Source organism: Triturus cristatus, chromosome 10, assembly GCF_964204655.1.
Source record: "Triturus cristatus chromosome 10, aTriCri1.1, whole genome shotgun sequence".
NCBI classification, from domain to species: Eukaryota; Metazoa; Chordata; class Amphibia; order Caudata; family Salamandridae; genus Triturus; species Triturus cristatus.
In genome coordinates this window covers 210,401,144-210,415,888 of record NC_140593.1, presented here as the reverse complement: position 1 = coordinate 210,415,888, position 14,745 = coordinate 210,401,144, and the positions used below count along the sequence as shown (strand labels likewise).

General features: G+C 44.7%; 1 protein-coding gene across 6 annotated transcripts in view; it reads right to left on the bottom strand.

The window, feature by feature from the left end:
* Positions 1–14,745, bottom strand: part of NEBL (nebulette) — a 678,034-nt gene that overhangs the window by 68,205 nt on the left and 595,084 nt on the right. For 4 of the 6 annotated variants that reach the window (XM_085630816.1, XM_085630817.1, XM_085630818.1 and 1 more), the window contains one exon: positions 6,763–6,855. The exons of the other annotated variants lie outside the window; for them this stretch is intronic. In XM_085630816.1, the coding sequence (XP_085486942.1) occupies positions 6,763–6,855 (93 nt within the window). The remainder of the gene's footprint in view (positions 1–6,762; positions 6,856–14,745) is intronic. 6 annotated transcript variants of the gene reach the window in all.

The window sequence follows — 14,745 nt, the reverse complement described above, 5'->3', positions numbered from 1 at the left end:
CTAATTCTCTGTCTTGACAGGAAACATGGATCAATGCCACCTCCACCCCGACATCGCCACCGCCATTCCTGACGGATACAAGATCCAGAGGAAGGACCGCCTTCCACCGCCCAGGAGGAGGACTCGCCATCGCACACAAGAGCCCGCTCCGACTCTCCACCTCCAGCATGAGCGACACCCTCTCCAACACAGGGCATCTCCACTTCCAGATCCAAACCAGCCCGAGAACCATTCTGCGCGGGACCTCATCTACAGACCCCCTGGGCCTCGCGCCTTTTCCGCCACCACCATTGCCAACCTCATCGCAACCCACGCCATCGCCTCCATGGACTACATTCTCATTGGAGACCTGAACTTCCATCCCCACCCACAAACATCCACTTCAGCCACACCACACAGCCCCTCTGGACAGACCACCACTGTGTACACTTCACCTTGAACTCAACCACCACACCCAAACCCGCCCCACGCTCGCCATGGAGGAACTGGAGCAAGATCACAGAGGAACACCTCAACACCACCCTCCTCCACGACCCCCCTCCGCCACGACCAATGCAAACTCTGCAGCCAAAGAAATACACCGCTGGATCTCCAGCTGCGCCGACAAGCTCGCACTCCTCCGCCACCCAGTCAAACAGCACCCCCTGAGGGCCGCCTGGTTCACCACCAACCTCCAAGAAGCCAGGCGCTCCTGCAGACGCCTCAAGAAACTCTGGCGGAACAGGAAACCCCCCGAAGACCAGAAAAACTACAGGAACGCTATGAACGCTATGAATGAATACCACCAACAAAATCCACACCAACGCCAGCAACGCAAAAGAACTCTTCAACATCGTACAGCAATTCACCAAACCCCTCAGCGTAGCCATGGACATCACACCTTATCAGGACCTCTGCAACAAGCTCAGTGCCTACTTCCACCTGAAAATCAAGGCCCTCTACGACAACTTCAGCGAACAGACGCTGGAACCAACCACCCTCCCCACCTCCAACAACCAGCTGACCATCACCACTTGGAAGCCTGCCACCACTGAAGACACCACCACGACCATGAAGAACACCCACTCAGGAGCCCCCATGGACCCCTGCTCACCGCACATCTACCACAGAGCTGCCGCCGCCATAGCACACAAACTAGGCCAGACACTCAACATCTCCCTCGAATCTGGCATCTTCCCCGATGACTGGAAGCAGGCAGAGGTCAAGCTCTTACTCAAGAAACCCTCGGCCGACCAGACAGACTGCAAAAACTACCAGCCCATCTCCCTCCTTCCCTTCGCAGCCCAAATCACCGAGAGATTCATCAACACCCAGCTGACCACCTCTATCAAAGAGAACTCCATCCTCGACCCCTCCCAGTCTGGATTACACAGCAACCACAGCACCGAAACTGCCCTCCTCATCGCCACCGATGACATCCGCATGCTACTTGACCAGGGCCACACTGCAACCCTCATCCTACTAGACCTTTCAGCGGCCTTCGACAACGTGGCCCAATGCACTCTTGCAGCCAGAATCCACGATGCCGGCATATGAGGAACCGCCCTCGACTGGATCCATTCCTTTCTTTCCGGCAGAACCCAAAGGATCCGACTCCCTCCCTTCCTCTCTGAACCTACAGAGATCAACTGTGGAGTACCCCAAGGATCCTCGTTCAGCCCCACACTCTTCAACATCTACATGACCCCCCTCGCCGCCATCGTCAGACAGCATGGGCTCAGCATAGTATCTTATGCTAACAACACCCAGCTCATCCCTCTCTCACAAAAAACCCAGAAGACACCAGACTCAGCTTCCAAGAAGGAATGAAAGACGTTGCAGCCTGGATGAGCAACAGCTGCCTAAAACTGAACTGGGAGAAGACTGAGGTCCTCATCCTTGGACCCACCCCCACTGTGTGGTACAGTTCCTGGTGGCCCGGGCCCTCAAAACCCACCCACCGTGACTGACCACGCCCGAACCTTGGCATCATTCTTGACTCCTCCATCACCTTGACCCGCCAGATCAATGCCGTCGCCTCCACCTGCTTCGACTCCCTCCGCATTCAACGCAAGACCTTCAAGTGGATCCCCCGAATGTAGAAAGACCGTCACCCATGCACTCATACCCAGCAGACTGGACTACGGTAACGCCTTCTACGCCGGAATCAATAAGACCCTGCTACGCTCCAAACCATCCACAACACCGCAGCCAGACTCGTCCTCGGGACCCCACAACACAAGCAAATGACCCAACACCTAAGAGACCTCCACTGGCTCCCCATCGATAAGATAGTAACATTCAAGCTACTCACCCATGCCTATAAGTCCCTCCACAACATCGGACCCAAATTCCTCAACGAAAGAGTCTCCTTCCACGTACCCAAAAGGAACCTTCGCTCCGCCGACCTCACCCTGGCAGAGATCCCATGCATACGCAGACCCAGAGCAGACGGAAGAGCCTTTGCCTATGTCACAGCAAAGACTGGGAATGACCTGCCAATCAACATCAGATGCTCCCTCACTCTGCACACCTTCAGGAAAAGCCTCAAGACCTGGCTCTTCGACTGATCCGGAGCTGCACCTCCCCCCCCAGTGCCTTGAGACCATCACAGGTGAGTAGCATGCTTCAAAAACCTGATTGATTGATTGATTGAGCCCCCTGCTAGAGAGTCATAGATAGACCTAACTTTACTGAGAAAGAAATTTGCCAACTCATTACAGCATTCCTTGAAGGGGGTCCTACTCCTACAGCTTTCAGTTTCAGGAAGGAATTCACAATTGTATAGATTTTCTTCTATGCGTGAGAGGATTGAGAAATCCTGTGAGTATAGTCCACTAGCCTCGCTTTCCTGATTGCGAATTGATATTGCATCAGCGCTTTTTTATGAAATGGCCTTCCTCTCTTCATCATAATGTGCCCTCTATTTTCTTTCCTCTCTCTTGTATACCTTCTTCAGCTCCCTGATTCAGCTCCCCGAATTATGCATTGGAGGTGACAAAACACTGGGGCATCTTGAAATTAATGTCATAGTAGTTGATTTTTTAATCCATTTTGCAGCATGGTTCCAGTGCACATACAAAGTTGAAGGGTGTGAGATTTTATAAGATATATTATAGAAAGTTGACATGAGTTCAGACTTTCTTTGGATTTTTATGGCACTCTTTTTAGAAAGTTACTGCTAAGGTCCTGAGCGCACCCTAAAATATTCTTCTTTTTGTTTGCAAATTTGATTGATCCTCAGAAATTGGCCATATGGGAAATTATCCTTTGAGACATGAGAATAATAACTGCAGCATTGTAAGGCTATATTTCCTTCATTAGATTACCGAAATAGACATGCATAAAATCGGCAGAACAAAGTCACTGATGTGTTATCCACAGTATGAGTAAAAGTCTGATCTTTATGGCAGTACCTAAGTCATGTCACAAAACAAGTAATGGAATCTTTGAATCCTGTTTAAATCATAAACACATTGTTGATGCACCTTAGGTATTGCCAGGTTTGCTGGTGCAATTGCTTAATTATGGAATATAAGTTTTTCAGAACTGTAAGCAAACACATTTGCTAGGTTTAGGAGTGCTGAAAGCCCCAAAACAGTGCCTTTAGTGTGTAAATAAATGTTGTAAAAAAACTAGAAGTAGTTCCTCCTTAAAACCAAATCAGTGAGTTCAGCAATAAATGCAGTTGGCTCAATGTCTCATTCTGATTATCTTTAATGCCCCATGATGTAGAATATTACCAATAATTCTATATTAGGGTGAATTAACAAGTCCAAAAAGTTTGATATATCCTTTGAGCAAGCTTGAGGATTTTACTTATTGAAAAGGTAAATTTATTGATAAAGGTGTTTCAGAGAACTTCATGAGTTCTACAATACTCTGGGGTAATCTAGCCAACTATTCCTTGTCATGCTTGGCAATTTCTCTAGTTAAAAAAAAATGTATTTTGTTACTAAGGTTTACGTTAGTATTATTTAAAATTCCAGGACGTTTCCCCTGTTGAGATCAAAAGGATTCTTACATGATGCATTATCTGTGTACAATGTATCTTTATCCTTAAGAGGTCGATGTCAATGTCGGTATGTATAAAGATACATCGTACACAGATAATGATTGGTGTAAAAATCCTTTTGATCTCAACAGCACTCGCAGGATCAATACCAACACTGTAATCCCTTAAGGATAAAGATACATCGTACATAGATAATACATCGTGTAGGAATCAGCATCACATACAGAGCGCCAAAAACGCCCTATATCTGTTTATAGCCATTCAACAACCGCATTACTTGAGGAATTCCACTCCGATCATGAATACCACATTTATCATAACTAACCACCACCAGCAGTTCTTTCATTGTCTCTTGTGGATCTGTATTGTGTATTATCTGTTGTGTATTTATCGCACACATAAAATACCCATTCCAACTGATTGACATGTTATTATCACATCTAATTTCCCACATCCAAAAGGGCCACGCCATTGGCACGTAACCGGGCAGCCATCTTGTGAAGGTTCGCGCTCCAGTCATCACAGTATGACTGAGCGGAAACACTTCCTTTTAACCCAGCTCCCGGACGAGAAACGCCAATATGCGATCTCGAGGAGGGAAGGATACTAGGTCTACTGACCGAGAGGAAAGACATCCAAGTAAGTGAATTTCCATTGCAGGCAACACACGATAACCGAGCGTTTTGCGGGAACCTTCCCTCAGCACTCACGGTTACTTTCTCTTTCCCGACAAGGACCTCCATTGAAAAGCAGCTACTAACTTTGTTTTTCTTCCGATTTTCAGAGTTCCAGTCGGAACGCTCTCACCCCTTAAAAGACCATGAGGCACATTGTTGCTTCTAATACAGTATGTCATTTATGTTACATGTTTTGTTTGTTGTCTGGTTTGTCCACGGCTCAGTCACCAGGGTCATTTTTTACTTTTAATTTCTCTAAAAACACTCATAATACAGCGCCTAAGCTCCATTAAGATTTTAGGCTAGCATGTTTTTTTCGCAGCTCTGCATGGCGAAAACACACGATGGCAGAGTCCTAGCATGCATCTAAAGGAGCATTTGGGTATTATGCAGAATTTTTACCGATCCGTAAGAGGGGGACTGTGTCCCTTAAGCTATGTTCTCATTTCTTTTACAGATACCACGTGACGATTAAGTACCATACAACGTGACAAATTTGTATTGTATGTATTACTAACGCCTGCTTATTTTCGCAGCGTATTTGTTTCGTTTTTTATCACATCTCACTCTATTCCACTTTGGAGTGGTACACACTGGGCGGGACCCTGTGTTGTCCTGAAGAAGAGCTCTGGGGAAGCTCGAAACATTTGGATAGGCCCACTAGAGACCCACCCCGGTTTTAATAGACCAACGAGGAGCCCGAATAAAGTTAGGTACTTTTTAATACAATCCACTTTACCACACCACTGCACTACACATAGCTCCTCACGACAAGAGCGCCTACGTCTCATCGCAAGTCGTAGCACGCCTCAACCCGCAGCAGGTTGAGATGGCCCCTATGATGAAGCATGTCACCGTGGGGAAACCCTGGTGAGTGAGGGGAATCAAGAAAGGAAAGCTTTCCTTCCTTAAGATTTTCTAGCTCAAACTGAGTGAAAATTCCAATCCCGGCTAGGTCCCTATCCGGTCATACCGGATTTGTATGTTCACTATTGTGTCAGGAGGGTGGACCTAGCTTTATCCCTCTCCCTTCCTCATACTTTTTGATTTGTAACTAATGTAGTCATCTTTTCATTTAGAATCACACCAACAGTTTACTTGGGGATACTTGCAGTATTTGTGGATACTCCGAAGGGCCTTATTATGAGGCCTTGCAACACTTTTGTGCCTCCGGTGCGCCACTTTTTGTGGCGCACCAGCAGCATGAAAAATGAGCCATGTTGCGCAGTATTTACAAAGTGACACATCTAGGCAGATGTGTCACTTTGTGAACGCCTGCGCCACATTATACCTGCCCCAGGTATAATGTATGCAGGGTAGGCGTTGGCCCGCAAAAAGCCTCGAATAAGTGGCGAATTCAAATCTAGAAGTTTTCAATGGGCCACTTCTAGGACGCCATTGCATCAATATCTCACACATGCCTTACAGCTGGCATAAGACTGATGCAGTGCTATATGCATAGTCCTCCCCCTGGATTGCTGGAGCTGCATCATGCTCCTGACACAACTCCAACAATTTGTCAGTTTTGCGCTGACATATATCGTCATTAATACTGACGCATCTGTAATTCCTTGCAACATGATGCGTCATACAGTAAATATGACGCATCAATCACGTCGCATGGAGGGCGCAGTAAAAACTGTTGCATCGCTGTTTTCACGCAGTGATGCAACAGTTTTCAGAAATAAGGCACAGAGGATTTTAGGGCAGGTAATGGTCATATTCCAAATGTATTTTTGTTTTAAAACTGCACTAATTTTTTTTTTTAATTTGCTCTCTGCACCATCGATCACTTATTTCTGTTTCTCTGTTTTACATACTATCAGATATATAATTAATGCAAATCATGTTTATTCTATGGGTAAAATCTGACATGAAATCAGTAAAATATAAAATAATGGAAACAATTGTATTGCTAATCATTCTTTTCCCTTCAATAAACATAGTTTATCTCTGATAACTAAGTATTATACTGTGGATAATCTTTAACAACAATTTAGAGAAATCCAAAGTTTACAGATTACAAATACACTTAAAAAACAGGCATACTTATTTATATGGTGTATAAAAGTACTTATAAAATGACCACACATTGCTAATATTCTTCTGGTTTTCTTTGACTCTTTTCATTTCTGGAGGATCTGAAATAGAAGTCGGAGTACCAATTTCTTTCTTGTATTTAACCTGTGAACACAAAGGAAAATAAAGTTGAACATATGTCGAAAATGCTTGGATTAAAGGCAGAGATTTGTTAAGTTTGTCAAATGATCCCTAGAAAAGTCTGCCATCATGTTCATAAATAATGTCTGTCAAGAATGTTGATATATGATAGATAAGTCAGATTTAGCAAAACTTAGCCACATACCAACAATTTGCATAATTTTAGTGTTTATGACCAGGCATATATTTTACTTTTAAATTACCCCGCCATCTTCTTTTAAAGGTAGGTGTCCAACAAAGCTCCACTTTTCCCAGTGTTCAGTCTTAACATTTCTTGGCATCCTTACTCACCATTCAAATACATTTGATAATTATTTAAACCTAGAGACCTACGCTTTTTCTAACACTCGCAATTGAGTATTCAATCTGTTTTAACCTTCAATTCTGATATCTGTTTACATTCATTCCAATTATTTTGAAACATTTCTAGCTCACTAGCCAAGATTCCATTCTGAACCAATATAATGTGGAAATACCCATGATGGTATTTATTAGCATACAATTTACATTGTCAAATCCACAAATGGGTATGTTCTCATGTCTGAGCTACTCTATTTGTAAGCATGTGTATATGACATGATCATCTGAAACTGGGTTATGCTAAGTAGAACAAACTTCAAGAAAGTTGTCATCCAGGATTAAAGAATAAAAATCTAATATCTGCATAAAAAAATACGAGATCAGGGCTTGCAACACACTTTACAGACATTGGTCACAATGCCTTACAAATACCTTTTTAAGTATGTGAAGTCAGTTCATCAGACACAAGAAAGGGTAATAACTCATAAATAGTTAGAAAGAGAATGCAGGTGGATACAGACTTTTCAATCAGAATGGTTATTTGTGTTAAATGACAAAGAGACTTTTTAAAGTTTTTTGCTGAACTGCTGGGAGTGATACATATTGAGTACTGTAATTAAGTGTATGTATAATTTTATAAAGTATGATTTACAAGGAGAGACAAAGATAAAAAAGCATTATTTACACATACGGAACTCTCAATTTCAGGTTAGGTAGTTTTCACCACTACTAGAATGCGAAGCCAAACAAATTGTGCTAATAGCATGGATACATTTTAGGCTTCCCACAACAAAATAGCCAGATAAGGAATAGTCTTTACAGGATGTGCACATAATTCTGTATAGAGGGATGTATGAGACATATATTCTAAGACTCTGCATTTTTTCTTTTACAGAATTATATTCTACCTGAAGAAGGGGTGTACGCATCCCAAAATGCATCCAGGATTGATAAAGTAATGGAAGCCATTACATATTGAGGGATCTCGTGACTATTTTAAAACATTTACTTTCAAGAAAGAAATTAATTTTAAAATACATTAAAACTAGAAGTAAATCTGTTAGACCTGACATCTTTTGGTATGTTTCCCCAGTCTTTTTGCCATCTGAACTCCTGTTTTTGATGGTATGTTGGACTTCGTTTTTACTGGTTTCGTTTCTCTGTGCACTGTCTCACTGCTATTCAGTGCTAAACTGCAAGTGCTCCTTCAGTAAATTGAGATAGGAGTGGTTTTCCATGGTTGGCATTTTTGATTTACTAGTACTGTTTGTGCCCAAGGCTTGTAAATCAAATGCTACTAGTGGGCCTGCAGCCTTGGTTGTGCCATCCGCACCAGTAGCCTCTCGAATGTGTTTCAGACCTGCCCCTGCAGCGTCTGCGCACAGTTTTACTGCCATGTCGACCTGGCAAGTGCACCCAGTTGCCAGGCTCTAACCTTAATTTGTCTTACATGTGAGTAACCCCTAAGGTAGGCTCAAGGAAGTCCCCTGGGCAGGTTGCAGTGTATGTCAAAGGTAGGATATGGCGTAGTGTGTGTTACATGTCCTGATAGTGAAATACTGTGCATTTCATTTTTAGGTCGAGCGTAAGCGTACGACCTCTTGTATACTTTAGTATACATATATCTCTGTGGGCCAAATGCCATTCCTTGCTTCTCATTTCTTTGTTTCAAGGTCCTTTAAAAATCTTTGCTTGCTAATGGCCAGTCCTGCCTCCTTGTCCCTCCTTTTTCCTCCAAGGAGCAGGGACTTAGAACAATATCATTACGCTTTGTTCTGTTGATCTGCTCTTTGGGGGACTATTTTATTATATTTTCAACCTCGTGTTACACTGTGGCTGCTCAGACCTGTAGGTGCTCACATTTTATTGCAGCATTAACCTTCCCAGTTTCTTCCATGTGGCTGGCATTCTTTTGTATTCTTCCTGTAGACAGCTTGATGGCTGGCTTGGAATGCATGAAATTAATTATTGTGGTTTTAAGTCTAAGTCTGCCTCCTTTAATTTCCTCCAGAAACAGGCACACAAACACTGCAACAGCATGCCATCTAGCTACTGCAGCTCTAAATCATGTAAAAAAAAGTTCAACCACTACTTAAAACAGCCATTGTTTCAGTTCCATTAAATCAATGCTTCAAATGATACTTTAATATGCATGCTGCTTTTGTTCTTTCCTCCCCTCCTGGACCTGTGCTTGGCTGCTGGCTGAGGGGTTGGAAGTCTCCCCTTTTGGTTTAACGCTGAGGCCAAAATGTTTCTTCCTGGAAGAATGTCCCCTGTAAGTGTGCATTTGAATGAAGTACATTAAATAAATGAAGAAGGCTGGCACTGGATACTGACTTTTGCTCTTAAAAACACTCCCTGACACATTCCTGGCCTCAAGCAATTCCAGACAACAAAAATGTCAAGATAACTTCTGTGATTAATGATTTTGCTGGAGAGATGAAGTTGACTAGTGGAAGAAGTTTTGACTCATTGCAAGGTAGCAAAGGGTTAATAATTAGGCAGACTGCAAAGAAAGTGTGCCATGCAGAACACAAAGTGCATAACATGTAAATAGGGCAGTGGGTTATTGCTTTTCTGTTACTTGCAGCTTATAAATTAAAATCCTAACACAGAACAGTGAATTTAGAACTGTCATCAAAGAACTGCATGCACTGCAAAGTATAGATTAGAGCAGATATTATGATTGCAAAAAGGGTTCATCTAGGTAGAAATCGATTGTTTTTATTTGAGAGCACCCCCAACTATGGTTTTCCATTTTCAATTCTGAGTTTTTGCTTCTGGGGCCCAAGCACTCTTTAGCAATGCTGCCTACCAATGTACATGACTTGTGACTCTTACAACCTGTAGTCCTCTGTCTTATGTAACATTTCTTTTAAGCTAATTTATACACATATGATTGATTGTCTCTGTGTATTTGTGTGTGATGCACAGTGCTTTGACACCCTACACTGGTATGAGTGGCGCTTTATATCTAATTGAATACATCTGAACGTTAGTGGTTATGGAGCCTTAAGGGACACTGTTAAAGGGTGGTGGTGATGAAGGAATCAGCACCACTCAGTTTTACCTCAACATCACGCCAGCACCACCTCAGCATCAGTGCAGCACCAGCACCAGCGCAACACCATCTTAGATTTAGCACAGCACTATCTCAGCATCAGTGCACCTCCACCAATGCAGCTCCACCTTAGCAGCAACTCAGCACCAATTCAGCATCAGCGCACCACCACCTCAGCACAAAACCAACACAACATCACTCAGCACCACCTCAGAACCCGTGCACCACCACCACCTCAGCATCAGTACAGTACCACTTTCTCATCAGTAAGCCACCACAAGTGCAGCACCAAGACGCACCAAATCAGCACCAATGCAGCACCACCTCAGTATCAATGCAGCACTAAAGCAGCCCCATCTTCACATTAGCACAGCACCACCTGAGCACTAGCACCTCAGAATCAGCACAGCCCCATTTCAGCATCAGCCCAGCACTGCCTCCTCATCAGTGCAGCACCACCTCTGCACCAGTGCTGAACCACATCTGCATCAGCACAACAATACCTCCTCAGTGCGTAGCACCACATCAACATCAGCAGAGCATTCTGTCAGCATTAGCAAAGCACAATCTCCGCATCATTGCACCACCACCAGCACAGCCCCACCTCAGCAGCAACTCAGGACATATGCAGCGTCACTTAAGCATTAGCACAGCACCACCTCCCCATAAGCACAGCATCACCTCAACACAGCACCAACTAAACACCACTCAACATCACCTCAGCACCAGCACCACACCACCTCCGCATTAGCACAGCACCATAGCCACATCAGTGAACCACCACCTGAGCACAACACCACATCAGCATCACTTAGCACCAACTGAGCACTAGCTCAGCACCACCTGCACACCAGTGCAGCAGCACCACCTCAGCATGCCTCAGCACCACCTCAGTACCAGTGCAGCACCACCTCAGCATTAGCAGAGCACCATCTCCGCATCAGTGCACAACCACCAGCACATCACCACCTCACCACCAAAGCAGCCCCACCTCAAAAGCAACTCAGCACCAATACCACACCACCTCAAGATCAGCACAGCACTACCTCAACATCAGCAGAGCATTATGTCAGAATAAGCAAAGCACAATCTCCGCATCATTGCACCACCACCAGCGCAGCCCCACCTCAGCAGCAATTCCGGACCCATGCAGTGTCACTTATGCATTAGCACAGCACCACCTCCGCATCAGCACAGCATCACCTCAACACAGCATCAACTCAACACCACTCAACATCACTCAGCACCACCACAGCATCACTCAGCACCACCTCAGCACCACCTCAGCATCAACACAGCCACACCTCCTCATCAGTGCACCACCAACTCAGCATTGGAGCAGCACCACCTCAGCACCACACCACCTCCACATTAGCACAGCACCATAGCCACATTAGTGAACCACCACCTCAGCACAACACCACATCAGCATCACTTAGCACCAACTGAGCACTAGCTCAGCACCACCTGAACACCAGTGGAGCAGCACCACCTCAGCATGACTCAGGTCCAACTCAGCATGACTCAGCACCGCCTCAGTACTAGCACAGCACCAACTCAGCATCAGCACAGCACCATCTCTGTTTCAGTGCACCACCACCAGGACATCACCACCTCACTACCAAAGCAGCCCCACCTCAGAAGCAACTCAGCACCAATATCGCACCACTTCAAGATCAGCACAGCATCACCTCAGCACAGCACGAACTCAACATCACTCAGCACCATCTGAGCACCAGTGTAGCACTACCACCTTAGCATGAACCAGCACCTTAGCATCACTCGGCACCACCTCATCATCATCTCAGTATCAACTCCTCATCAGTTCACCACCAACACAGCATGAGCGCAGCACCACTTCAGCATCAAAGCATCACAAAGTAATCATCAGGCAGCACCATTTCCGCATCAGTGCACCACCAGAATCAGAAGAGCATCACCTCAACACAGCACCAACTCAGCATCACTCAGCACCACCTCAGCACCAGTGCAGCACCACCACCTCCACATAACTCAGCACCACAGCGTCACTCAGCACCACCTCCGCATCACTCAGCACCACCTCAGCATCACTCAGCACCACCTCAGTAACACTCAGTATCACCTCCACACCAGCACTTGCTACCTCAGCATCGCTCAGCACCACCTGAGTATCCTTCAGCATCACATCTGCACCAGTACACTACCACATCAGCCCCACTTCAGCATTACTTAGCACCACCTCAGTGTGCCCTCGAAATCTGGCATCTGTTGATTCTCTCCTAGTGCCCGTCCACTGCTAGTGTTTTAATTCAGGTACTATTTCTCAACCTCAACCTTCCTATTGATTATGTCCTTCCATTCATAACAACAAAAAAATCTATAATATACAAGTATTACAACAGGCAGGAAGAGGTTGCCATTATTGTAAGGACAAAAAAACGAGAAGACAATTTTTGTTAATTCTTTTTTTAATAGTCATTCAATTCTACATAATGTCTCCATTAAACTCCACTACATATCACCCCACAACACAAAATACCATTCACATACTTTTGCTCCATTACACACAGTGTCACTCCACATAATTCCAATACACTCAAAAAAACATAATCCCTATCCACATAATGCACCTGTTCATCATACCACTTAATTCCACTACACAAATCCACACCACACAGTATCACAACTAACAAGTCCAATCCAACCCACATAATTGGTACACACCACATACATCTACATCAATCCATAAAACATAGGTAAGAGATATTTACAGTTACAATGCAATAGCTCCAACTCTTTTCTTTTTTTCAAACATACAGATCTGATGCTTAGCTCCAACCTATTTGTTCTTTTCCATCACCAACAACGGAAAGCTATACACACAGTTCCATGCCACACAATTCAACAATTCAGCTCCACACATTTCCAATCTACACCACATAATTTAACACAAAATCACATAATACAACTCAACAACACAATTACACAACACACAACATACATCAAATCCACACCACATAATTCCACATTGTGTCGCAAAATTCAACAGCACAACACATAATTAAACTGAACTACTTACCACTCCACCGCACACAATTCCACTCCACATAATGCCACTCCACTGAATGCCACATAATTGATAACCATATATTTAAACAGCACACCATGCCACATAATGCCACTATACAAATCCACTCCACACCACACAATTCCACAACTAACTAATCCAAATCATATAGTTCCACTACACACCACATACATACACTCGATAACACATAAGTAAAATATATTGCCATTTACAATACCAATAGCTCCAACTCAAAGGTGTTTTTTTAAACTGTGTTTGAAAATGCCACATTTAGAAAGTAGCCATTTTTTTATTGAACCCATCCTGTGTATCTCTGCCTATTTGTGTATTCACTGTCTGGTTTTGGAGTGAAAGGGCTGGGGATGTGCATTCACACTAGACAGTCACCAGGGGGGTGAAGGTGTGTCCTGCCTTTCCTGGGTGACTCATAGCCAGGCTGAATAGACCTTTCTGCATTTAGAGTGATGGGAAGATTTTTCACTAGCACTTGAATAGGTTCTGCAAACTATTGTCTCCACCTACTGTAGTGAAGCTGGACTAGGGAGGGCAGAACTGGTTTTTACTGAGCTCAGAGACTTTCTGCCTAAAACTTCAAAGGGAAAAGTAGCATAAATATCTCAGAAGTTTAGAATGCTTTTGGACTAAAGACCCTGCCAAGAAGAAGAGCTGCCAGGAGGAGTACTGTCCCTTTGCTGTTTGTTGCTTTTTTTGGTTGGCCTGTAGTTTCTGCTTCTGCCTTGGGCAGTGAAAGGACTGGAGTGAACTTTCTTAAATCCCGCTATTTTTCTTCACAGGCTTGAAATAGAGCTTGCCTCCTATTGGAAGTCTCAGGCACACCAAAGACTTCACCATCCTCTGGGTATCCGCATCTGGAACTGTGTGTTTCATGTGCCACAGTGGAAAAAGCAACCCAACACCGCTGCTGGCTCAGTGACCTGTTGGCACCACAACGAGCACCGCCACACTTCGCACCGCAACCCTGGTCTCACTGACGTCATTACTATGCTCCTGCTTGAACAGTGATCTTTGGGCACTGCACCCCTCACTGCCTCGCTTCACACCGCCCGCCCTGGAATCCCCGATGATGGCGCTCCATACCGTCTCAGGCCGCAGCCTTGGCGCATAAACGCTGATGCCATCAACTCCAGATTGTCTACCGACAACAGCGCTTCAACCATGAACTGCCAGCACCACAAAGAGACCTGCTCCACTTCGTAGTGCAGCCCTGGTCTTACCTATGCAGCTGGATGCCATCACAGAGAAGCTGAAGGCACCACATTCTGCACCACTGCACTTCCCACCACAGCTTCAATGCCTGCACACATCAGCGCTCCTGACTTCATCCTCATGGAGTTTAATCTGCAACTGGTGTGACTTCAAGGGTCCAATGACCCATGCACCGACCTCCGACACCTGCTGACAC